Consider the following 26,189-nt stretch of genomic DNA (forward strand, 5'->3'; position numbering starts at 1 on the left):
ACTCTCCAGCAAATCGCATCCCATTTATCAAACATGGACTCGAACGACCCATACCCACCACAGAAAAGGAATGGATCACATAGGCCACGTAATGATGGACAATATTATGAGCCTTCACCAGATAGAGATGAATCACAGTATTCGGATAATACGTATAATTGGCGTTGAACGCCTTGCTTTGGGGTGAAGAGTGTTGGTTTGATTGTTAATTTCTGGGACATGTGCATACATTACGTATAAATGAGCAGATTTATAGATAATTTGTTTGGCTGTTCGAGGATTGACTTGTTTATAGACAGGAATGCGTGTTTCTGCTGTATCACTCTATTTTTTTCGCAGAATCAAGCAGATCTCGTATCAACAAACTTCTTCAGGGCAGAGTGAATCCTGTCGGATCGTTAATGTAAGCGACGCCATGATCTGAAAAGTCGAAGTGTTGGTCATTCTTGACAGATTGGGTTTTGAAGATGGCCACAGTTTCGAACTCGAAACTCAAAAGATACTTACTTGACTAACGTGATGTATATGAACATACTAGATGGCTAGTGAGTTCTGCATCCTTGGATCGGGAGCGATGGGTCTGGTTTTTGCAACATCAATCGCAAGAGCTCGAATACCTGTAAAGCTTCTGTTACGCCCATCAGCACTGAAATTGTTTGATGGATCCATCACTGAAGAGCAACGACCACCACCACCTGCTCCGTTTATGCGAGAAACGTTTCGTGTTGAAGCTGAACAGGCTTCCAAACATGGGACATGTGAGTTTGTTACAGTTTGGGCATACAAAGATATGACAGGGACAGCTGACAACAGATTTTATTGCAGCTATCAGTACATTAATACTAGCTACAAAAGCTCAGCATGCACTCGAAGCACTTACATCTATAGAAGGACGACTGAATTCAGACTCTGTGGTCGTACTGGCACAGAATGGCGTGTTGGGAGTCATGGATCAACTCAAATCATATTTCCCAGCATCGAAGCTTCCTCGCTTCGTATACGGAGTCCTCAATCATGGAGGCAATCGGCCACCAAATGAACCGTTTACAGTCGAACACTCTGTTCCTCATGGCTACGCTCTTTTTGGAACTGAACGAAGTATAGACATATTGCGCGAGAAGGAAGTCGTGGCCGCTTTATCGAATATTCCAGGATTGAATGTGAAGTGGATTGATACGCCGGAAGAAGTTAGGGCTATAGTGTATAAGAAGTTATTGCTCAATTGTGGTGTAAATGCGCTGAGTGGAATCGGACGTAGTTGCAATAACGGCAAGATAGCAGAATCACCGTATGCAGTGAATATCGTGAAGGCTACTATTGAGGAGTGTTTGAAGGTTGTTGGTGAGAATCTGCCTAATGAGACTGTTGAGAGTTTGATGGAGTAAGTGCGGTTGACGTGGACGTCGAAAAGGGTAACTTCAAAGCTCATCTTTTCTACCCAACCACAATAGAAGCTATATGGGTCAAATGTCACGCAATGCACCGACAAGGTATTCAAGTTGTCAGTGAGTTGTTTTGGCATGCGCTCTCACCACGATACCATGCGGGCCATTCAGACGTTTATAACTAAACTCACTGACGCCAAATCATCCAAGTGACTTGAAGTGCTACTATCCTTGTGTCTGATATGTCACTTTTGCTTGCCCAATAGGACGTCAATGTGTGAAGACTTGGACGCTCGAAGGAAGACAGAAATACAATTCTTCAATGGCTTTATATCAAAGCTTGGACGTGGAATGGGTATACCAACGCCAGTGAATGATCTTTTGACAAACTCGATTCACTTTCTTGAAGAGCTTGTAGAGTCTCAGTAGTTCTGACGTGATTTTATGTGTATAAATGAACAAGAACACGTGTATCTACGTGTATAATATATAGACCACATGTCAGAGAGCTATTTTCTCGGAGCGACGTGCTTCATCTGTCGGGCTAGTTTTTTTTCTCATCAAATAAAGTAGCTTGAACAAAAGTTACCTTCAAAGTGGAGTAAGCGTATAAAGTATAACACTAATTGTCCCTATAAAAACAGCATAAATCCTATAGAGGGTACATCGATATAGCTCCCAAAACCACCCAACATCAACTACAAGATATCATCGATGGCATCAACAGGAAGCGCATCAGCACCAGTCAAGACATTGGCCGCTGTAGCATCCCAGGCCCAACAAGCATCGTTAGCCAGCTCCACTCCCACTCAACTGCATCAACCAGGCCCAAATGTCGACCACATCAAAATAGACTCACAATTATTGCAAACAGTCCCCATACATACCGTACAATTGGATGCTCTCGTTGTCATGAAAATTATAAAACACTGTAGAGAACTAGCGCCTACCCCCGTCACAGGTCAATTACTAGGGATTGATGTAGCAGGTGTATTGCAAGTCACAAACTGTTTTCCATTCACTGTCGTTTCTCCCGGTGACGATGGAGGAGATGCATATGGGGGATCAGCCAATGAGCCTGATGATGCTAAATATCAGTTATCCATGCTACGATGTCTCCGTCAGTTGAACTACGATGTACAGATGGTTGGATGGTACAAGTCTGCTGATTTGGGATCATTCTGGAGTCAGTCGTTTATTGATACCCAATTCCAGTATCAGCGCGACTTTGCACAGTCGGTTGTTATAGTATATGATACAGCTAGGTCGTCACAGGGTAACTTGTCGCTAAAGGCACTACGATTGAGCAACACGTTTATGGAATTGTATCGTCATCGTCGCTTTACTATGGAGTCTCTCATCAACAACAAGCTGACTCCATCATCCGTTATTGAATATCTACCCGTAAAAATCCACAACTCGCATTTATTGACTGCCTTGCTCTACCAACTCGAAGAAAGTGCAGCCTATCCATCTAGCGTGTCCACATCATTGTCTCTCCCAACATCATCATTCGAGACTCGAATCCCAACAGCCCAAGGACCATTCACCCCCAACTTTGATAATCTAGATCTAGGTTCTGAATCATATCTCGAAAAGCATTTAGAATATTTAGGTGAAACCGTCGAAGACCATGGCCAAGAACAATGGAGATGGCAAGGCTGGTCTCGTAACTTTGCCAAAGAACAATCCAAAGTCACACAAAATGTAGCTAGGAAACGAGCTGAAAATGCTACTCGGATTGCTGGTGGTCAAGCGCCAGTCCATACTGAGGAGGAAATCCTGGCAGCTCAGATACCTCTACAAAAGATTGCTGCCAATGAACCTAGTCGCTTGGAAACTCTTGTGTTGACAAACCAGATTGATACTTACACTCAGCAGCTTAGCCAAAATGGTGCAGCTTCTCTCAGCAAGATGTTTCTTGTCAAAGCTCTTAGATAAAGTGTAGTTGTAGTAGTAGTATACTACTGCACGCAAAGCAAATATCAAAATAAAAAAGTATAGAATGCTCTTATACGCTATACGTTCGTGTACCTGTTAGTTCTGTTGGCGCATCGAACATTGATGTTTGGATGTGTCTGCTCTAGTTCACTTCGAAGCATAAAAAGCAAGTTAAGGCATAGGGTGGTCGAAATAGTGGGAGAAGGAGCAATGTAAGCTATGAGTACTCGCTTGCTTGGTTTTTTGGTGTCGAACAATCTTTTTTGCACTGAAATTCAGAAATTACAAACACACTAGATTTCACTTGATCTACAAAAGACTCTCGGTCAAGAGCACTATAATTCACTCCAATAACTAATCTACCAGCTGATCGTGGCCTATCTTCTATTTTGACCAACATCAACATGGCATCAAACACCACAAATCATGCATCACATCCGATCCTTTCAATCCAACTGCCCCAGTCATACTCGGCAAACAATGAGTCCTTATATTCAGCGAGCATACGGTTACCTTATCCACCTCCTATAATACACCACCATCAGCAACAACAGCCGATATATCACACCCAACTCCTTCCCCCACCACCAACACCAGCTCCCACAGAAACAGCACCAGAGGACTCGATATGTGTATCAGACTCTGTATCTAGATGTGGCAACAGAAACACAGATCACGGGCCCGAAAACGGTGAAAACCAAGACGATAACGACGAAGAAGAAGATGTGCGACGGCTAATGGACCGCGTACATGAAGTCTTGGGCAGCACTAGTATATCAGAGCATGAAGAAGCCATGTTGCTTTGTAAAATCGCTGAAGTGTTGGGTACTGAATCATCGTATACTCAACACACAACTACGGTGATTGAATCAGTGGAACAGAAGAGCTTCGTCGTATCGAATGAACGGGATGTATCCATGTATGATGACGTGCAAGGGGCCGTGCATAGTACCATAGCGATAACACCGACTGTACATACCAGTACATACTCGTCATCGCCTAGTCCTATTCATGTTACTGCACCGGAATTACTATCAACGTCATTGTATACACGTAGTGAAATAGATAGATCCAGAGCCGTGAATGAGATATCGCTTGTTGAGCCGTCACCGCAAGCTGTGCAACCGCAGCAACCGCCAACGAGGAAAACATCACTGCTACCACCGCCGCCACCAATACTAAACTTGCCCAGGATTGAATACGAGTCGTTTGCTGCCGAGGATGATACGTTCTTAGAAGTATGTAACTGTATGTTCTTAATATCGTCTGGCTGATCATTTGGCGTTACTTACTTGCTGTTTTTTTAGCGTGCCATCTTACCCCTATATGCAAAATACGCTCCTCATCTCGCTCCACCAACAACAACAACAACAATACCACCATCACCACAACCTTCCCAGCAAAAAACAGTATTAGCTCCAGACACATCATCAAAAAGCAACCGTATAAGCAGTAGAATGTCGTTTGCTTCTCTCGAGTATTTACGAACACACGGATTGGATGTGTCTGTATCAGACATGTCGGGACTGAATAGTATGAATCAGTCTCGGGTTACCAGCAATAATAATAATGAGAATTCAAGTGGTAGTGCAAGTGTGATGTCTCTGCCGGTGCATCAAAGATTATCGGAGGGGACTACGAGAGTGTTGGATGTTGATAGGATACGAAGGATGCCGAAACTGAGGTAATATGAACACTGTTGCCGTGGAGATATGTCGTTTTGGTAATAAGTGTGTGGTGAGTCAAAACAACAATCAATAATTGTAGACCATGTAATCACTGTTCTCCCCCATCATTGCTTGACGCCCAAGTGTTTGTTGCTCCGGGAGATATATAATCTAGACCCTAGTTGAAGGGCATCAGAATGCCTGTGAATGAAGCGTCTTCGGCCCTACCTGTCGCTTTTCTTCTGGTGTTGATTGTCAAAATTTGTTCGGATTATATATAGTTCAAATGACCAATGATAATTTGGATCGATGACTTCAGATCTAAAAACAGACTTGATTTCACATTTCAATGGAGGAACAAGCCGCGTCTCGTACAGGTTATTAGAGTATGGCAAACACCGCAGCAATGTCTGTCAAGTTTGATAAATCACTTTGTAAGAGGTAGGACATGAACCACAGAAGCTTGAAACGTCATCCTGCGACCACTAGGTAATTGTGGGCTCACTATTTTTGCACCAATAGTATCAGGAGTCTATTTCACTGATTAAAACAAACTGTTCAACAGCAACAAAATTAAGCAGAAGCAGTAGTCCAAAAGTCTAGTGAAGATGCAAAAAGTTTGAACTTCTCTCATTTGAAGCAGAAATTGATTTTCAAATGACAATAAGAATCATACCAAGTCCAAGTCCGTCCACCACTGATTTTATCTGGACGGATCCATTATAGACCCACTCTTGCCAGTCAAGACCAGTCTTTGCGGCAACTAGAGAAAAAGGGCGACATAAGAGAGGGTTTTCTTGGCATGTTCCAAAAAATATCAATCAGTGTTACCGAGAGTAGCAAAATAATCTGGAAGGGGAAGCCCACTCTGTCTAGCATTATTAAGCAAGAAAAACAGCAAGATCTGGTATGCCCATTGTACCGGCGTAGGCAAAAAATTGATTGCCGTGCCGACCGCGCAAATTAACGTCAAGTCCATGTTTTCGTAAAAGATTGGGAACATTTGGGCGAATCCATAAAACGTTCCCATGTATGAGAGAAAGTAGAGGACGAATGAGGTCTTGGCTCCAATGTATCCTTTAAACTGTAGATGTGGTGTTGGGTCTGGTGACTTTTTGGGAAATAGGGACAAACTATAGAGAGACGCTACCTTGAGAGTTTGCAGAAAGATTGAGATTGTAATAGCAGACGCCCCAAATATAGCGACTTGATACACGCAAGCAGCCTGGTATTCGTCAATCCTGTTGAGGAATCTCGCATAGTTGAGGAAGAACCTTCAACAGAGGGGAGAAACTTTAATGGTTTGCAACAGCCGTGGGATTATGACGGGGAGGGAGAGTCAAACACAACATACCCAATATAGTGCTTTGCCCAGACATAAAAGATCTTGGTCACCATCTAGAACAGGATTTGAAAACGGTTGGTTGTCCCGCAATTAATGAGTAAACAGTTGAATTTTACTATAGCCAATTTGAAAAAGTCCCCTTGTGCACTAGATCGAGGACAGTGTTAACTTTCGGACAATGTGCACAGAGGGAATGAGAGTTTCCGGGATTCTTACACAGAGCGATTCCTGGTATTGTCAACAGAGTCTCTAAAGCTGGTCTTGGGCCATAGGTATCGTAAAAAGTAGGGGAAAAAGACAAAGCACTGCTCGACAACAAAACTCTTGACAATCCACGGATAGTAAGCATCGTTAAAGTACATGAACTAGTGAGACAAGTTAGACCACGACATGCTTTGTCTTGGTACCTCAAATCAAACGCATGACAATGTACCTGAAACATATTCAGCAACGCAAAGAACGAGTTCTCGATAATGAATGGATACGACATAATAGACTTGTCGCCAAAATATCCACCATCCTTCTTATTCTTGGGCAGAAAGGTGAAGGTCCAGATCTAGTGGTGACCATGATTGGTTGTCGGGTTTAGGAAAAGACCAGTTGTTTTCACATTTTCTTACTGCGACGACACTCTGCGAAATTCCTGTCAGCGGCAGAGCCCAGATTAGGGGCGAGTTGTAGTAGGTCTTGTATTTGAAGGAATCTGTACGATCAGCCAAGAAAAAGACTTAGTAGGTGATGCGAGATTTGCAAGAGCCTGATGAATAGTGGTACACACATAGATAGAGTGAGGTGAACCATTGTATCAGATAAATCAGGCCGACAATGCGGTGCACAATGAACTATGCGTGTTGGGGATGTGATGGAAATGTTGGAAATCAATGCTCAACTGACAAAGACTGCAACCAAATAATACCTTTCTGGAGAAGAAGAGCTTATAGAGGAAGACCAGCTGGCGAAAGGGCGTCACTGATGCAAGGCTCCTGCTTGTAGGGATGACAGCCTTTGGTTCAATGTCGGGGTTTGATAGGGTCGCTTTACCGGTGGATGATGGAACATTGGCGATGCCCATGGTTGCAGCTGGATATCTTGTTGCAATTTCCAACTGCTTTCAAGCTGCAATGCGCGTCTCAGCCTGTTATCAACTCAATTGCTTTGCGCTTTGTGTATGTCGCACTCAGCCTGGCCTCCCACACAGTCTGCATGGCAACCAAGTTTCAATGATTTCTTCATTTTTATTCTCGTCCTGTAGCTGATGAAAAGAAAAAATACACGAGGAACCCGGCAGTAACCAACCCTACCATGCACTTTCTTAAATTTGACGCATTTGATGACACATAAAAGAACACGAGCGCGTCAAGACTAGGCAAATCAAGACAGCGGAAGAACGACAGTTTAAGCAATATGTTCTGCTTCTTTTTGAGTAACGATTTTGGCCTTGAATCTCACAAATCGCAAACACACCAGATTTCACCTGCTCTAGATCTTGAGTCAAGTTTGTCGGTAAATAGCAGTATATTTCGATGGGATGTTTCAATATGCCTGTTCCTTTTAGACTGTAATCGATCCTGACCAATATGTCGAAACTTGCAAAGGGGTAGTCCGATTGTCTCAATCCAATTGTTGGCTAAGAACGACTTTCATGCGGATTCTAGTGATTCTAGCACAGTTACCGACTGCATTTTTGCGTCGTCCATCCTTTTTCCTCAACTTGGACGAATGTTTTGACCTTTTTGTTTCGATGGCGACTTCCGTCAACTGTTCCTAGAAAATGATATGTCAAAAGGAAGGTATACCGTGTTAAGTCCTACATGACGCGTGAAGATAGTCCAAAACATAACCGATCATGAAGTTTTCTTCACCACTTCACACTTTCAAACATCTTGAACATTCAATCAACAATGGGGAACGCAGAATCAACAGTCCCCAGTCTAAACGTCTATTGCAAGGATCAGCAAGAAGCTTCAAAAGCCTGCATGGCTCAATATGGTTATGATAGGTGAGGCTCGTAGCTTTCATGTTTTCAACCTGTTTGCTTTGAGCGTTTTCCCAACCTATCCGCTCTACTTAGAGATCGTTACTTTGCACCATGTCGGAAACAGTTTCAAGATTTCAGAGACTGTAAACAGAAATACGTGTGTGCCAGCTCGTACATGTCAACATTGGTTTCAACGAACTTACACCTTTTAACGTCTGTAGTCAGAGCTACGGAGAGCAATCATGCTGAATAAACCGATACCGCAGTCGAACGAGGATCAGAGCAAGACTTGATTCGATATCCGTGAGCTTGTCCTTCCCGAGAGAATATAAAAACGATACACGATTCATACAGCAACGAACATTTATCTATTTTATCACACTTTTTCATCTCATCACTTGTAATCATATACATCTGAATCTCGCTTCAAAGGATTGTGTCGGCTCACAACTCAGTGCAGTGTTTGGGACAGGATAGCAAAATGGATTTATTTACCAACACTTTTATTCCCACGCTTGCGGTACCCACCCCGTCGCAGAATTCACATTGAAAGTCGCCATCTCCTTCAAATCCCCCTCATCAAGCTTGAAATCAAACACATCCTGATTCTCAATAATTCGATTCTTGTGTACGGATTTGGGGATTATAATGTATCCTTGATCAACAGCCTACGACGACAAATCAAATCAGTATCCACAACCCAAAACTCCATGCAATGCACGACTACGTACCCAACGTAACAGAATCTGCGCAGACGTCTTCCCATACTTGCCCGCAATAGCCACCAACCTCGGATCCTCAAGATCCCGTCCCCGCGTAACACTGCCCCATGCTTCAACAGCGATTCCTCGTGCTTTACATTCAGCCACGACATCGTCCTGCGCCAAGAATGGATGTACTTCGAACTGGTTTACCGCAGGTACAATCGTAGCGTACTCGTCCATCTCCTTGATATGATGGACCCCATAATTTGATATGCCGATGGACTTGGCCTTGCCGGCTTTCTTGAGCGATTCGAGGGCTAGCCATGTTTCTTTTCGTGTCCTGTAAAGCACAATGCGTCAGCAAAAAAAGGCAAGTCGAGACCATATTCCTTGGTACAAACCCAGGTTGAGGAGCATGTATCAAATACAAGTCGACATAATCAGTCTTCAATTTCCGTAAACTCTCTTCACATTTCTGAATCGTGTCTTGCTGTGTTACAGAGCTAGAGTTCCAGTATACTTTGGTTGTGATGTAGATTTCGGAGCGCGGGACGCCTGATGCGAGGATTCCTGCTGCGACTTGTTCCTAGCAAAGTAGCTGTTTAGATTGTTGAGCTGCAACAAGCGATGGACAAAAGATTGTTACCTCGTTGCCATATATCTGTGCTGTATCGATATGACGGTATCCAGCTTGGAGGGCCCATGTTACAGCTTGTGCACATTCTTTTCCTTTGGCTATATATAGAGGCAAGACTTGTCAAGTTATAAAAACGTGGAGTAAGGATCAACGTTGACTCCTTTGTCAAAGTGGAAACCACCAAAATTAATCATAGCACCGATATACAACGATTGCAAGACTTGCCTTGATATACTCCCAAACCTAAAGTCAGCGTTGCAATAAGTCAAAACGTGTTTGATGACAAACGTCCGCTACCAAACCCAAACATGTCGCACCTATAACTGGGATGTTATTCCCATCATTAAGCGTGATAGATTGCGTAAGTGGCATACTAGCAGGTCTCGGTGATTGACGAACAAACGTTGTTCTGAAGGGCAAGACTTTTAATGAAGGCAGGGTTGCGAGTTCGACGGTTTCAGAGCTAGGATGTGACATTTGTGAGTTAGTATTATGCTGGTACAGATGAAGAGGGGTTGAGACATACCTTTCCGCCAGACTTCCGTTGACTTGCTGCGATCTGTTGCTTGAATTGTTTGGATGGTGAGCGACGAGGTATGCTTTTGGAAGTTCGTTGGAAGGCGAATACGTGGAGAAGGCACTCGTGAGTGCGATAACACGTATACGTTGTACGATATATGCCGGTTCCAATACGCAACTCGGTTCGTGATCAACAAAATGTCATAACAGCGAAAATCAAGAATTTTGACGTGTCGCACCTACTCGATCGCTCAACCATACGTAGGCCCTGTATACAAAACACGTATTATAAATGAAAATCACGGTTCCAGCTTCATCCCAACCCTATTTTCAACTCAACTTGCCAAAACATTTGAGCATTTTTGACAGCGTATAGACATGACAAAATCAAAGAAACCACCTACTGAGAAGCCTCCCAAATCTAAAGCCGATGCCAAAAAGAAATCTGATAAAGACCTCGACTTCTTGGACGACTTGTTCAATGGTAGCTCAGCAATGTCAAAAAAACCTGTCGCTCCAGCTACCGATACAACAGTTGAAGATAAAAAGACAGTCAAGACAGTCGAAACTATAGTTGATACATCTGCATCTAAATCGAAACCACCCGAAGGCAAAAAGAAGAGGAAGGCTGGGGCATCATCAAAAGATGAAGACGATGGATTTGCAGATTCGAGAGGTGGCAAGTCCACAAGACGGTATACGGAAGATGGGATGCCTGTTTATGATATCAGTGAGATTATGTCTACTGGTGGTGGTGGTATGTCATCGTCTTCCAAGCTTTTTTTTCCCTCTGGAATTGTCACAGACTCCCTCCCAAGGGCGACCCAATTCGATCATGGCAATTCATCTAATACATTTCGAAACATAGATACAGCAGACTGCCCATTCGATTGTCAATGCTGCTTCTGAAAGCAGCGTTTGAATGTATATTATCTGTACAAAACGTATTGTATATCTGGTCTCTTTTTTTATAATGAATGCCCTCCTTCTACACCACCTGTTGCAGAAGCATTTCATAAATGAGATGTTCCTCCTTCCACGCTCACTCTCAGACACGTAACGTATCAAACCGATTGGTCGTGAACGTCGTCATATAAGGCGTAGCTCGTCCTTTAATACTCGCAGCTTTACGTCTCCATTCGCTTGGTGGCATATATGCGTTGGGACCCGGTGTATCATCGCATTTGAGTTCAGACATTGGGTTTGGACGTACACCAAACGTGTATCCTCGTTGTGGGTGACGGATTTGTGGAGTGGGTGCTGTGACTGGTCGGCAGTCTTCAGCAATGTTGCGGTGGGTTTGTGGTGATCGTTTGGCACGTTTCTTTTCGGATTCTTCTTCATGCGATTCTTCGACATTTTCGTGCTGTTGGTGTTGTTGTTGTTGGCTGTCTTCTTCGTCGATTGTATCGATTGTTTCCATAGCTGGCTGTTGTTGCAATTGTTGAGATAATTTCTTGAATGGTGCCTTTTGAGGAGTTGCTTGAGTCATTGGTCGCACCACTGGCGAATAGGGTGAATATGCATTTGGTGCAGGAGTGTCATCGATACGTGTTTCATGACGGCCCTTAATAGTAGCTTTAGGCTTATCATTCCAGCAGATTTGACGGTTACGTGGCAAATATTCTGCAGGAGACGGTGTAATCTCTCTTGAAACTGCAAATGCGACTGACTGGCGACCTTTTAATGTCACTGCGCGTGGTGCAGGTACACTGGCATCGTATTGTGGAGAGTATTCGGTTGATGCTGGTACCACGTCTTTGGAATCGGGCTGGAATTGACGTGCAGTCATAGTGAATTCCGGACCTTTGAGGGAGCTGTTTGCCTTGTATTGAGCGGGACTTGGCGTTTGTAGTGGTTTGAATTCTCGATGATATCCTTTCAGTGTGACGCCATTGCCATGCGCCCATTCTAATCTTGGATAGTATAATACGCCGGGCCCCTCAGTCAAGTTTTCCGTCAAGCTGGTTTTTGGTCTGCTGTTGAATGCTGGCGCGTGTACGGGTGATTTGATTTGGATGTTGTAGTCTGTGGGGCCTGGTAGTAGTTCAACTTTGGGTTCTGGTTTGACTCGAAATGAGAATACGGGGGCTGAGCTTTTGATATCGACAAAGTATTTTGGGCCTGGGCTTGTGTCGACTATAGAAAGAAAAGTCAGCACGACGACACCAATTCCAAATCTTACGCAAATCTCACCATTCAGATCATGTCTACCGGCAATAGTAAACTTTGGCTTATCCTGTCCTATCGTACTCTCTCCATTCTGATGCTCCCCTGGTGATGGCCCCTCTGCATGTACAAGCAGTGGAAGCAGATCCAGCTTGCCAGCTATACTAATTGCAGGAGCATGCGGTGAAGTAGCTGCCACTGAAGCCAGCACTTCATAGGCGGTCGGAGCAGGTGTGACCCCTTTAATGACATCCTTGTGCCTAGCCAATATCGAGAACTTTGGACCTGCACTGGGCAACTTGATATCATAATCGAATGGGCCAGGTTGTGGATGTGCTATATATAATATAAAATTGTGAGGATTGTATTTGATGTTTGAATCAGTAAGGCAGTAAGGCATGAATCATGAAAACCACGAATCAAAGTGCGAGGAAAAAGACAGACGTACCTAGACTAGTGAGACAACCTTCCCGTGTTTCACCCATTCCCGTTCTTCGCAATGCGGCTCTGCGCCATATTTCTTGTTCAAACAGGTCAGGATGTTCTTGCTTTGTTTTTTGGATGTGGTTGTTTGCGGCTTCGACCTTCTTTTCCAGCAAATCCTGAGGAAACTTGAATAGCGACTGCTGTGATGGTAGTCTATGCTGCTGGTTTTGTTGGGTAGTTGGTCTTGAATTGTGAGCAGCAGTTGAATAACCACCAGACGAGTAACCGTTCATGACTGTATACGTGTTTGATGCGAAGATTTATAGGTGGAATAGGTGACTTTGACTGGCAGTTTGTGAGATTGAAAGTGGTTTGATCAAACGTTCATACCTGCAAGATTGGCTGTAGTTCGGTCTAAGGCTGCCCTTTGATTGAACACCAAAAAGACACCGCGCAGCTCTACAATGCACTAAAAAAATGATGGGTGGCTTACAATCTGTCCTTCGTGAACAAGATGCGTCGGTGGATGTTTGTAACGAGTCGGCTTTCTCGCAAACCACGACATCTTGTAACCATCAATAGACGCACAATCACGTCGATTTAACGGTTAAACACGTGTTCTGATGATATCAATAATACATCCCTTGTATATACCATGACTTTCAGTGATTTTTGAATGAGCTGTTTCTGTGTATTTTTCGCTTGATTTTTCAGACCCTCACTCCGACTTTGTCCTATTACTGTTTCCTGTTGAAAACAAGCAATTGGATACAATGACTATTATTGCTAGGACTGTCAAGGTACGCATTTAACGTCTGCTTGCTATGTCATTCTTGTCGTCACAATGCACTGGAGTGCACTTCTTTTTTGTTATGCAAAGTTTTTGAGAGGGCGCTGTGTATTCATCAGAGACAGGATGCAAACGACGAGTTATTCCAAGATTTCGATGCAGAATGTACTCTATTTGCTGCCTTTATGGATGAAACACATCGTACACGCTCAAAACTCACAACATCTTCACAATGTTCTTCAACAAACCTCCTTTTTTCTGAAACCTTGACCATCACTCTGGCCTCTATCTAGGTCGCTCCAAAAGCATTCAGGGCAGTGCCTGTAAGGTGTCTCGCCACTATCGCACCCTCCCAAAAAGTCCCAATCTCAAACTTGGAACCCTCGCAATATGTAAACTATCAACGTATTGAAAACAACCTCAAGGTTGTACGAGACAGGCAAGTAGTTCTATGGGTGTCCATTCAGGACTTACCTATTCTATCGAATCCATCAGTGTATGTGGGATCCAGTCAAGCTCTTACACGTGCGTCAATGTTAGATTGGGACACCCATTGACTTTGGCCGAAAAGATTGTCTATGGTCACTTGGATAATGCCAAGGAACAGGACTTGGTCCGCGGCAAATCATACCTCAAGCTACGACCTGACAGAGTAGCCTGTCAAGATGCCACTGCTCAAGTATGTCTTGACAGCATTGACACATCATCATCATGAGTGATGGCAACGCTCTTTTTTTTCTCTTCAATTTTGCTTAAATAATCATCTTCCTAGATGGCATTATTACAATTCATGTCTGCTGGAATGCCAACAGTCGCTGTCCCAACCACCGTACATTGCGATCACTTGATTGAAGCTCAAGTAGGCGGTGTCAAAGATCTGGCTCGTGCAAACTCAATCAACAAGGAAGTCTACGATTTCTTGGCTACATGTACCGCCAAATACGGAATCGGTTTCTGGCGTCCAGGCTCTGGAATCATTCATCAAATCATATTGGAAAACTATGCCTTTCCTGGTGGTCTCATGATTGGTACCGACTCTCACACACCCAATGCTGGTGGTCTTGGTATGGTTGCTATCGGTGTCGGAGGTGCTGACGCTGTAGATGTCATGGCCAACATCCCTTGGGAATTAAAATGTCCCAAAGTCATTGGTGTCAAATTGACTGGTAAATTGAGTGGATGGACTTCTGCCAAAGATGTCATCTTGAAGGTTGCTGGTATCCTCACTGTTAAGGGTGGTACTGGTGCCATTGTTGAATACCATGGTCCTGGTGTTGAATCCATCTCGTGTACTGGTATGGCCACTATCTGTAACATGGGTGCTGAAATCGGTGCCACTACATCACTCTTCCCATACAATAAACGAATGTCGGATTATTTGGTTGCTACAAAGAGACCATACATTGCTCGATGGGCTGATTCCTTCCGTCACAACCTGGTTCCTGATGAAGGTGGCAAGTAAGTTTCATACGGCGTCCATGTGAACTGCTTCTTTTTTGCTGAAAGCTCACTTCTATTCAAAATCAGATACGACCAATTGATTGAAATCGACTTGAACACTTTGGAACCTGCCATAAACGGTCCATTCACTCCCGATTTGTATACTCCAATCTCTCAATTCAAGGATGCTGTTGCCAAGAACTCATGGCCTGCAGAACTCAAGGTATGCAGAAAAAGACAAAGTGGATGACTGCAAATATGGTGACCAACTCTAATCATCTTCTCTCTTTGCTCCAGGTCGGTTTGATTGGTTCCTGCACCAACTCATCATACGAAGACATGTCTCGATCAGCTTCATTGGCCAAACAAGCTTTGGATGCTGGTCTCAAGGCCAAATCTCTCTTCACTATTACTCCTGGTTCTGAACAGATTCGTGCCACCATTGCTCGTGATGGTCAGATGCAGATTTTAGAACAAGCTGGTGGTATGGTGTTGGGTAAGTAGATGTGTAGCCGGCATATGAGAAGGCTACGACGATTTGTTTTGTCAATGATATCGCCATGCTAACACTCTTAAACCCCTTTCTAGCTAACGCTTGTGGTCCATGCATCGGTCAATGGGACCGAAAAGACATAAAGAAGGGCGAAAAGAACTCTATTGTAACATCATACAACCGTAACTTTACAGGCCGTAACGATGCCAACCCAGCCACCCACGCCTTTGTCACCAGTCCCGAACTAGTGACAGCCATGGTCTTTGCCGGATCCCTCAACTTCAACCCTCTCACCGATACCATCCCAACACCATCAGGCAAACCATTCAAATTCTCGCCACCCCACGGTGACGAACTCCCCGCCCGCGGATACGATGCAGGTGAAAACACATACCAAGCACCACCTGCTGACCGTACCTCTGTCAAAGTAGCCGTATCACCAACATCAGACCGTCTCCAACTCCTCGCACCCTTTGCCAAATGGAATGGCAAAGACCTCAAAGGTGCTCCAATCCTAATCAAAGTAAAAGGCAAATGTACTACAGATCATATCTCAATGGCTGGTCCATGGCTTAAATACCGTGGTCACTTGGACAATATCTCAAACAATATGTTGATTGGTGCCATCAATAGTGAGAATGGTAAAGCTAACTCTGTAAAGAATATCTTGAAGGATGGTGCATTTGAAGAGATTCCAAAGGTTGCCAGACAATTGAAGGCTAAGGGTATTCCATGGGTTGTTATTGGTGATGAGAACTATGGAGAGGGATCGTCTCGGGAACATGCGGCGTTGGAGGTTAGACATTTGGGTGGTTTTGCTGTTATTGTCAAGTCGTTTGCTCGTATCCACGGTATGTGTTGTCTTGTAGCTTATACAGTTATGGTTGCCATTTTCATTTTTTGTCATCACACGAAACTGTGTTGCAACGAGCTTCATTCAGCGCTCTGGTCTTGTTTTTATTGAACTCACTTATTCTATTTACAAACAGAAACCAACTTGAAAAAGCAAGGAATGCTACCATTGACCTTTGTCAACCCTGCTGATTACGATAAGATTGACCCTACTGACAAGGTCGACATCATTGGTCTTGAAAACAACTTGAAGCCTGGCTCCACATTGACTCTAAGAGTACACAAGGCTAGTGGCTCCTCCGTTGACATTCCAGTAAGTGTGGTTTAAAACGTTGTTGCATAGCGCTGTCCGTAGTCCATCATTTTAAACTTTTTTTCGACTCTTTTGTGCTGATCACATTCTTTGTAGTTGGCCCATACATTCAACGAAGGCCAAATCGGATGGTTTAAGAATGGAAGTGCGTTGAACATGATGGCTGAAGCTGCCGCCAAGAATTAAAAGGGGTAGAATGTGGCCTGTTATAAGGCATGATGATGAATGGCGATGATTTAAAACCCGAATTGTGATAATTTTCGTTCGTGATATCAATACACTTTGCTTGTAGTTTAAAAGTGTTTGTGTCTAGGTTGGTGGTTGGTGCTAGGGTTGGTGAATTGTGATGTGAGGTGTTGGTTGGGCCTTCAACCTGCATCGTTCATAATCGGTGTTGCGTTTTATTTGGCTGCCGGCGAAGAAAGTCAGAAATGGAGATAAGGATCAATGATCTAAACATTATAGGTACCGCTACTGCCGATGGCGTGCATCAATTCCTCGGTAAGCTTATTTGATTGTGTTTTGCGTTTTGGGATCTAGTTTACCAGCAACGTTTACAACAACTTGAACGACTCCAAGTGGCAAATTCAAGAATTCCAACCATTTCATCATTACTTTCATACAGGCATTCCATACGCACTCCCACCAACCGGGCCACTTCGCTTCTCATCATCACTTCCACATCCCATACCATTTGAACAACCATTCTACGCAACGCGATACAGTCCCATGTGTCCACAAACCGCATCTGGAAGTACAGGCCAACCACCATTCACTGTCGCAGACGGCGCTGATATCATGGACGAATCCTCATGTCTCACACTCAACGTGTTTGCAACGCCTGATGAACGTACAGATAAACCAGTGCTGGTGTTTATACATGGTGGTGGATTTGTGAATGGGAGTGCGAGTGTGGTGTGCTATGATGGTGGTGGGCTTGTGACGGCTGCTGCTTCTAGAGGTGTGCGTTACTTTGTTCTACTGCTCTTTGTTGTTGTTCATAACGGGGGTTTTTCGGTATAGGCGAACCATGTATACTTGTGACGATACAGTACCGAGTAGGTGTACTAGGTTTTCTCTCATCACGAGAAATCGGGAGAGGGAATTTCGGGATTGAGGATTGTGCCTGTGCGTTACGCTGGGTGCAGCAACACATACACGCTTTTGGAGGTATGGGCTTGGATTCATATTCAAATCTCTTTGATATTTAACGTATTTTGCTTATCATAGGTGACGCATCCAAAGTATGCTGCTTTGGACAATCAAGCGGTGCCGCAACAGTGGCCTTCCTAATGACTTGCTACCCGAACGAACGATTATTCTCCACCGCGATATGTCAATCTGGAGTTGCATCTATCGGACTCGCGGATGCCGGGTATATGCAGGACGTGTTTGATATGGTGTGTGATTTCACCGAATGTCCTCTTGGTGTCTCTGGAGAGGAGAAATTGAAGCATCTGCAGTCTGTGCCACAAGATGTACTCATGCAAGCTGTAGAAGCTCTCGGACAAATCTTCTTCTCGCCAATTTTTGACGGTGTGATTGTCAAAGAGTCGCCGCAGGCAGCACTTGTGAGGGGTGATGTGCCACAACATGTAAAAGCAGTCATGGTTGGGTATAATGAACATGAGGGAGCGAGTATTTCTGGGGCGTTCAAGACGAGGGGGTTGGTGAAGCAGTATATTGGGATGCATTTTAAGGAGGATATCATACATAAAATCGAACACCTTTATAAAGTCAATGAGGAAGGTAGAGATCCACGCAAGATCGTGTCTGATATATGTGGGGATGCCATGTTTGCGGTGCCGACGCGGACGACGTGTCGTGGGATTGCTAAAAGCAGGAGAACAAGGTGTTTTAGTTATAGGTTTAATGTGCCGTGCCACGCAAACACTCTATCTCGGAAACTTGGGTACGTGCCACATGGATGGGAGCTGCCGTTCCTGTTTAATTCTAGTGTGCTGAATGATGTGGAGAAGCGGCTTGGTGAGGATATGGCTGTTGCGTGGGTGAGGTTTGCGGAGTCTGGAGATCCGAATGCTGGTGAGGATGGCAAGAGTGTTGGAGTTGGAGGTATTGTGTGGCCAGAGTACAAAGATGGTTGTATGGTGTTTGAGTTGACGAAGCATCGCGTTGAGGGTGATGGGGTTTGGAGAGGAGAGTATATGAGGTTTTATGAGGCCAAGATGTGATGTTTGTGGTGGGTGGATTACGCTGGGAGCTGGGGAACGCGTATAATGGAGGAGATCTACTGTGGAACACGGACGCGTCGTATGCACCAAATTCGGCAATTCAGAAATGACCAGGTTAGGCTTAGGTAGTTCCAGTCAATTTAGTAGCTTTTAAATAATTGATGGTGATATAATTCTATATAAATTGTCAGATACAATTAAATACGCGTCCGATCTCCTATCTTGCTAAAACCTGGAGCTTTGAAATCACTTGTATTACATACACCCCCACAATTGACAACACTTCTGTCACTAATCTGATACCATATACCAGACTCTGAATCACGTATAGACTGGAACGCTTTCGTGAAGATCCCGAGCCATGCATCTGTATCTGCTGTCTCTCCTATCATGCGCTCTCGCTATTCAAGCCCAAATGATGCTGCCCAATGCATTTGTCGATCAACCACTGGTATGTTGCACTTCGCGCTCTAATTGTTTAGTAAGATCGCATCAGGCTACTCTATTTAACTCGTTATCGTCGTCGTGTAGACTGCATCAGCTCGCACCAGCACACCCAACATCAAATCTCACATCAGCAGAAGCAGCTCGCACCAAAAGCCAATCTCTGTATCATCTGATTTCGTGCACACTGAACCACCATCCGGAACCCTATTCTGTGATATCTTAATGCTTGGTGGTGGTGTCTCTGCCATGCATGCAGCAATCGAGCTATCAAAGACATACCCATCGCCTAAATACCAGTTATGTATTGTCGAAAAGTCGGAACGGTTGGGTGGCAGAGTCAAAGATTATGATTTTGGTGTGGAGGGGATTGAGCCTGCTGGTATGTTGAAAGTTTGGCTTTTGTGAAAGAAGCAGTGTGTTGAACTTTGGTTACAGGAATGGGAGCATGGCGTATTGATGAAGCGCATGAAAAGTTGTGGAAGTATGTGGATCGGTATGGGATCAAGACTCAGCCGTGGACCAAGGTGCCTAAAGCTTATGAGGTATGTGTCCTTGCCACGTCACTGCTGAGAGGTTACATAATACCTCTGCAGTCACACGCTTTGGAAGGCTGAAAGCCTATGAGTCTTCCGCTGTTCTTGATATATTGAAACACTGACCATCAATACAATAGGCCCGCGGTGTAATGACAGACAGTCTCCTCGAACTGGTCGACAAAGTCTACCCTGCTCTCAAAAACACGGCATTCGCAAATCTCACTTCTGTCTGGAGCGTGTTTGGAGTAATCAAGGATGCATTTGCTGCACACGCCGACGAAAAGTTCTTGAATGCTCGAGAATTCTTGATTCAAGTGTTCGGTGTCGAAACCAAGAATTTCATGGCTTCTATCATGGGTGGTGGGCTGTTTGGTTCCAAACCAACTGATTTTGGATCGTTCTTTGAGCCTGATACGTATAATAATCCTGATACAGGTATTGGTCACGCGCATAATCCGGTTTTTTTGTGCATTCAAGCAGCCTCTTTAAACATTTCCTAACCATGCAGGAATACATCACCGACCGTTAAGAGGCATGGAAGAAATCGTGCGAGGAATGATCAAAGAAGTTTACTCACTCGGAACCGTCGTAATGCTCAACGAGGGTGCCGTGTTCTTGGAACGAACTCCAGGCCCATATCAACAATATCTCGTCGAGACGTCTACTGGACGTATAATTAGGTCAAAAGCTGTCGTTATGGCTCTTACGCCCCTTGCCATTCGAAAGATGAAGGGGTCACTGGTTGAAAAGATTGTTGAGCAACGACACTTTAATGCTGTTACGCCTTCGATCGTGTTTAAGAGTGCTGCCTTGTACCCACGCAATTTCTGGAGGTAAGAAATTAATTAGACTGACGCTAGTCATGGGTGTGAGATGTTTGAAAAACTGACGCAAGACATTCTATCTAGTCACAAACTCGAATGGCAACAAACATACCAAACCGTCGAGTCTACATGTCTGGGCATGGTAACGCCATACAAGGGTACTGGTCCAAACGGAGAAGCCTCGTTGCATACCTCATATGTAGATGGAGAGTGTGTAGAAGGAGGATACTGGCTTGAAGCGCTAAAGGATCTTAATGAGACCGAAATCACAGCCAAGATCCACGAGCAGGTTGTTTCGCTGTTTCCTGACGTCAAGGATATTCCAAAGCCGATCAAGATTGTTACACAACTATGTATGTGATATGCTTTGTGGTTTATTGTTCTTTGTCCGTCTGAACTTGTTTTTTGGGCCATTTTTGCTGGGTTTTTGTTGGGCCAAGATTTCTGCTTTGCTGACCTTTTTGACCATTTGCAAAACTAATCCTGTTTTGCAACGATAGGGAGTGAAGGAGGTTGGCATTTAATGGCCATCACCAATCCACGTACAACTAGAGCTTCAGTCCAAGAGTGGGCATCAACTGGTCCATTTGGCAAGTCTGAAAACATTATAATCGCAAATGAAGCGTTCGCTATTAAGAGAGGGTGGGTCCAGGGCTCGTTGGGCATCACCGATGAAGGGGTCAAGACGCTGTTGAAGCAACTACGTATATAAGAACTGATGAGGGAGTCTAGACCTTGTTGCAACAATTCCGTATATAACGAAGCAGAGAGCTTGTTTGTTTTAGAAGTGGGATGATTTAGATTTTTTTGTTACTGGACTGATTTTATTTGGGAAGTGATAAATAAATGAGGTTGTTTTCGGCAATATGTGCCAATAAGTTGTAAGTGCAGCTTTTTAGATGCACCGTAGATACAGCGAATTCACAGAGCTTCAATACAAACATGTGGACCAGCTTCGCCCATGCCTCATCCATTTCATTCCTCCTCCAATACATCTTGACCAGCACCAGCTGAAGCAGCTTCCAGCTTCTTTGCAGCCTCGTCCTTTTCAGATTGTACAGCTTGATCGTACATGATGCTCAGCAAATCATCACTTAGATAGGGTATCGTGTGTGGTGAGGTTCGTTGAGATGGTGCTGGTACTGGATCAAGAGATATAGGATGCGGAAGACATGTCTTAATATAATATTTTAGGTCTATGTTGTCTGGTGGGAGCTTCCAGTCTCTGATATTGTTGCTGCAAAATGGTTGTGAGATGTTAGAACTCTAATGATTTGATCCACGTCAAGGAGCGAAATCGAGGAACCACAAAGTGAATGCAAATATTCACGTAAATTTTAAGGCTAATGGCGATCAAAACTCTCGTTCTCTCTCTCTCTCACCACCTCACGAACTTTTGAAAACACTTCAACACACACCTTGCCATTGACACTCCTTCAAAGACGATGGAAGTCGAAGCCTGGTACTGGGAGGTTCCGCTTGTGACAAGGGCGTATGTGACTGCAGTCTGCTTGACTAGTTTATCATGTGTATGTCTTGTTTCTTCGAGATTTTCGGAAACCCAGTGATTTTGAATGTTGTGAGATATCTAAACCAGAACGGATCTGTATTCATAGCAATTGAATTTTGTATCGGCCTTCCATCTGCACTTCAATTGGGACCTGATATGGAGGGGAAAACAGGTACCATCAACGTCGAGGTAGCTGAGTTGTAAACACACTGACACATCAATATATTATACTAGTACTGGAGACTAATTACAAGTTTCCTATACTTTGGAAACTTTTCATTGGATTTCCTGTTTCATATGTTCTTCTTGTGAGTCAATGCCTCGCTCTCTCCAAATCTATCAAAGCTCACATCACTTCCAACCCATACCAGATTACGATACAGTCGAGCACTAGAAGAAGGATCGTTTCGTAACCGAACAGCAGATTACGTGTGGATGCTGCTTCTAGGCGCTATATCCATCGTCGTAAGCAACCTTCCCTTGTCATTATTCACACAAACTACAGCCTTGCACTAACACCAGACATAACCTAGATAATAACCCCATTCACAACTCCACGCGCATCAATCCCCTTCCTCTCATCCCCACTCACATTCTTCCTCGTATACGTCTGGTCTCGTCGCAACCCGGCCGTAAACATGTCCTTTCTCGGCCTATTCACATTCACCGCTCCATACCTCCCATGGGTGCTCCTAGCATTCACTGTGCTGCTACACAATGTGTGGCCGTCGGGTGATTTAATTGGGATGGCGGTTGGCCACGCATATTATTTTCTCGGTCAGTCTTTGACAAGTTATACTGATTGGTGTATTTACTCATGCAAAAAGCATTGATTTATTTTATTAGAGGATGTGTTTCCGAGGATGGAGGGACATTTGGATCATAGGCCATTGGCTACACCGTGGATATTGAAGAGGGTGTTTGGAGATTTGATGAGAGATCGGGCGGATCCGACTTTGCCGGAAGCGAATGGTGGGGTTGGTGTTGTGGGTTTGCCTGCTGTTGATGGTGGTGCTGGGAATGATGAACCAGAACAACAGTAACAAAAGGAAGGTGGTTTGTGTAAATTAGTTTGCATGTAGTATCTCAACTCCAGAAAACACACTCTGAATCATTGATTTTTGTTGAATGAGTGTCATTGGCAAAAAAAATCAAACCCCTAGATCGTCGCCGGTCACAAACACAGTGCAAACCTCACCAACGGTCGCATATCACACAAGCAGAAAGAGTACGTGATTTCCATGTTAATCCAATGGGCATAATTATGCTAATCATGCCGCATCGCTGGCTTGACAGTGCCATTGATCAGACACTTACAAGTTGCTCTGCGAGTGAACGTAGTGGCGCCACAACGGCCGACCTTGAAGAGAGGCTTTAAATAATAGATTTTAACGGCTTACACGGACGGATGACCTTGTCTTTGCCTTGTTTCCTGCTCAGTTTGGAGATTCAAATATCAGTGACTGAACACCACAGGAGTAGTTATTTAAACAGACCTGGACGCAAACAACATTCCAACAAATGCTCCATCTTCAAGACAGAAACACAACATCAAATCATGCCTTGAACTATTTACAGCAACCTTGGAGCTGCCTAACAATTCCAAAATCAAATTTTCGTTGAAACTACGCAACTAGAGAAAAAACTGTAATGGACGATAAGACCGATACTGATTTTACCTGCCAGGTTTGCTATGATGCGCACTCTGTGCAGGCGTCTCCTTGTAGAGATTGTGGTAGCATCTGTGTAAGTATTGTTATGTTGTTGCCTCGAGCCATTGTAAGACGATTATTAGTATAATCATATCGCTGACTCGTGCCATTAGGAGGTCTGTCTCTCAAAGTGGTTGAGTGACAAGATTCGAGAGCTGCCACGGTAAGAGACCTGCTGTAAAACCAGCACCCCTTGTCACAATAAATATATAACCATTCTCTCTTTGTGTAAAGACACGGCTACCGGCTCCGAGGAATTGCAACGGACTGTCCTGTTTGTGGTTACTCCTTCTCCCTAGACGCTATCGAGCAGTTTGTTACTCCTGATGCATTTGGTTAGGATGTAATTTGTCTTTGCGTTCAATAATCAACTCTGTAACACAATTATCTCGCTTATCAGCTTGGCTTCTTGACTTTCTTGACAACCTGCCTACACGTGTCGGAGAGAGATCTCTTTACTGTCCTGGTTGTGATGCAGTCACAAAGGTAGGCATTCTGTAGTGGAGATCTAGTCTACTGTGATGTGAGAGTCAACGATTTTTTTGCTTACGTAGATGATACATAGCCAGGCTATGGTTGGGGAGCATAAGCATGGTATTTTCACTTGCACGACCTGTCTGGATATTGAGGTAAGCATGCGATTTTGAAAGCAACAAGCGAAACATTCTCAACCAACGCTTCCAGAAGACTAACAGTAAACCCGCTTTTTCAAGCTCTGTGATCGTTGTCATGAAATCTTTGATGACTCGCATCGTGACATCCTGAACTGTACTCATTGGCTCAACTACCGTACCACCAATGCTTATGACTATATTGATGCACGACTTGCCAAGAATGCCTCCTTTTACGGCTTTACTATCGGCCCTGATCTACAGCGATTCCTGGACGAGGATGTACAGGCTCAGGCTGCAACTATAGCGTACTCGGGTTATGAATTCAAGAAGCTAAATACAAAGCAGTGCACGTCTTGTGGTGTTGATATTCAGGTAAGTGTCAGCCGCCAAAAAAAGAAGCCGTGGACTTTTTAGTAGCAAGGGTTTGTGCGTGACACTTGACTGATCTGAATTTTTAGAAAAACGGTGGATGTAGCCATATGCTCTGCAGTCATTGCTATGCTCGCTTTTGTTGGGTGTGTGGAAGGAATCTTAACGATCCGGCATTGCAAGAGGACATACCTTGTGCTTCGTGCTCGTGATTGAAACCAGATAGTGGGAACACTCAAGCTTTCACCAAACTGCGGAATGGCTCCTTTTTTTGATGGGGTGGATTGCTGAGTCGTGAAGAATTAGTAGTTATTAGAGTCTTTAATGTACACTGTTTGAATTACGCAATACAATCAGTGATCTCCCACACAAACAAGTTCACATTTGTCCACGTTCAAACAAGTCCAAGTCTTCTCGATTTAGCAAACAACCTGTAAAACCCTGCATAAAGGCTTAAGGTCACAACTTTTCACGAACTGGAGCCGCTGCCTCTTTCTTGCTCAGTTTTGGAAGTCAAATCATTGGTGACTGAACACCACACCTGGAGAGTACTAAAACTGACCTGCGACGCAGAAAAACACTCCATCCAACACAATGCTCCATCTTCAAGACAAAAATACAAAATCAAACAATATATCGAACGGTTAACAACTTTGGACCCCTTTAACAACTCCAAACTCATTTTTTCGTTGAAACTACGCAACTAAAGAAAACTCTTTAATGGACGCCAAGACCGGTGCTGCCTTTACCTGCCAAGTCTGCTTAGATACGCACTCTGTACAGGCGTCTCCCTGCAGAGATTGTGGCGGCGTCTGTGTAAGTACTGGCTTCAAATCACATTGTTTCGAGTCATCAAAACACGATCACTAATGTGATACTATACTGGCTCATTACATCAGGAGGTCTGTCTCTCAAAGTGGTTGAGTGACAAGATTCGAGAGCTGCCACGGTATGAACTCGTTTTCTGATGTCGTCAGGATATGTAGTTGAATAACATTTGGTTGTTTCCAGACAAGGTCACAGAATCCGAGTTATCGCAACTGACTGTCCTGTTTGTGGCGCATCCCTATCGCTAGACGCTGTTGAGCAGTTTGTTACCCCTGATGCATTTTGTACGTCCTGCTAGTTAGAGAGCGTGGTTTGATTCCCTACTCTGACACGCGCCTGTCTTCCTGAATAGCTTCGCTTGTCGACTTTCTTGAAAATCTGCCTACCCTTGCCGAAGAGAGATCTCTTTACTGTCCTGGTTGTGATGAAGTCACCAGGGTATAGGCTGCAATATATACCTGCAATTCAGTACTATACCTAATTGATTTTTCTGCTCTT

General features: G+C 44.1%; 8 protein-coding genes across 8 annotated transcripts; 5 read left to right on the forward strand and 3 right to left on the reverse strand.

Annotated features, from left to right (window-relative positions):
* Window positions 1–538: 538 nt before the first annotated feature.
* Window positions 539–1,814, forward strand: PAN5D (2-dehydropantoate 2-reductase; the record flags this gene model as incomplete). The annotated part of the gene is made up of 4 exons (XM_031166377.1): window positions 539–758; window positions 826–1,381; window positions 1,452–1,490; window positions 1,652–1,814. The coding sequence occupies 4 exons, from the start codon at window positions 539–541 to the stop codon at window positions 1,812–1,814; spliced, it is 978 nt and encodes a 325-aa protein (XP_031027634.1).
* Window positions 1,815–2,099: 285 nt separating this feature from the next.
* SmJEL517_g00449 (uncharacterized protein) lies at window positions 2,100–3,326 on the forward strand (the record flags this gene model as incomplete). The annotated part of the gene is made up of 1 exon (XM_031166378.1): window positions 2,100–3,326. The coding sequence occupies one exon, from the start codon at window positions 2,100–2,102 to the stop codon at window positions 3,324–3,326; it is 1,227 nt and encodes a 408-aa protein (XP_031027667.1).
* Window positions 3,327–5,566: 2,240 nt separating this feature from the next.
* Window positions 5,567–7,410, reverse strand: SmJEL517_g00450 (uncharacterized protein; the record flags this gene model as incomplete). The annotated part of the gene is made up of 11 exons (XM_031166379.1): window positions 5,567–5,592; window positions 5,670–5,756; window positions 5,825–6,077; window positions 6,144–6,267; window positions 6,348–6,391; window positions 6,455–6,485; window positions 6,555–6,703; window positions 6,772–6,894; window positions 6,959–7,041; window positions 7,117–7,180; window positions 7,255–7,410. The coding sequence occupies 11 exons, from the start codon at window positions 7,408–7,410 to the stop codon at window positions 5,567–5,569; spliced, it is 1,140 nt and encodes a 379-aa protein (XP_031027471.1).
* A 1,409-nt stretch (window positions 7,411–8,819) lies between these two features.
* Window positions 8,820–10,134, reverse strand: SmJEL517_g00451 (uncharacterized protein; the record flags this gene model as incomplete). The annotated part of the gene is made up of 5 exons (XM_031166380.1): window positions 8,820–8,984; window positions 9,048–9,360; window positions 9,422–9,606; window positions 9,667–9,755; window positions 9,975–10,134. 5 exons carry the CDS (start codon window positions 10,132–10,134, stop codon window positions 8,820–8,822), a joined length of 912 nt encoding a protein of 303 aa, XP_031027472.1.
* A 1,090-nt stretch (window positions 10,135–11,224) lies between these two features.
* Window positions 11,225–13,064, reverse strand: SmJEL517_g00452 (uncharacterized protein; the record flags this gene model as incomplete). Its single annotated transcript, XM_031166381.1, has 3 exons — window positions 11,225–12,315; window positions 12,373–12,681; window positions 12,794–13,064. 3 exons carry the CDS (start codon window positions 13,062–13,064, stop codon window positions 11,225–11,227), a joined length of 1,671 nt encoding a protein of 556 aa, XP_031027473.1.
* A 480-nt stretch (window positions 13,065–13,544) lies between these two features.
* LEU1 (3-isopropylmalate dehydratase) lies at window positions 13,545–16,845 on the forward strand (the record flags this gene model as incomplete). The annotated part of the gene is made up of 9 exons (XM_031166382.1): window positions 13,545–13,571; window positions 13,855–14,057; window positions 14,102–14,240; window positions 14,334–15,019; window positions 15,089–15,224; window positions 15,299–15,497; window positions 15,590–16,345; window positions 16,484–16,659; window positions 16,756–16,845. The coding sequence occupies 9 exons, from the start codon at window positions 13,545–13,547 to the stop codon at window positions 16,843–16,845; spliced, it is 2,412 nt and encodes an 803-aa protein (XP_031027474.1).
* A 245-nt stretch (window positions 16,846–17,090) lies between these two features.
* SmJEL517_g00454 (uncharacterized protein) lies at window positions 17,091–18,851 on the forward strand (the record flags this gene model as incomplete). Its single annotated transcript, XM_031166383.1, has 4 exons — window positions 17,091–17,160; window positions 17,285–17,620; window positions 17,683–17,829; window positions 17,890–18,851. The coding sequence occupies 4 exons, from the start codon at window positions 17,091–17,093 to the stop codon at window positions 18,849–18,851; spliced, it is 1,515 nt and encodes a 504-aa protein (XP_031027467.1).
* A 3,614-nt stretch (window positions 18,852–22,465) lies between these two features.
* SmJEL517_g00455 (uncharacterized protein) lies at window positions 22,466–23,211 on the forward strand (the record flags this gene model as incomplete). Its single annotated transcript, XM_031166384.1, has 4 exons — window positions 22,466–22,476; window positions 22,540–22,633; window positions 22,702–22,945; window positions 23,015–23,211. The coding sequence occupies 4 exons, from the start codon at window positions 22,466–22,468 to the stop codon at window positions 23,209–23,211; spliced, it is 546 nt and encodes a 181-aa protein (XP_031027468.1).
* Window positions 23,212–26,189: the final 2,978 nt, after the last annotated feature.

The sequence above is a fragment of the Synchytrium microbalum genome, assembly GCF_006535985.1.
Source record: "Synchytrium microbalum strain JEL517 chromosome Unknown SmJEL517_scf0002, whole genome shotgun sequence".
NCBI classification, from domain to species: Eukaryota; Fungi; Chytridiomycota; class Chytridiomycetes; order Synchytriales; family Synchytriaceae; genus Synchytrium; species Synchytrium microbalum.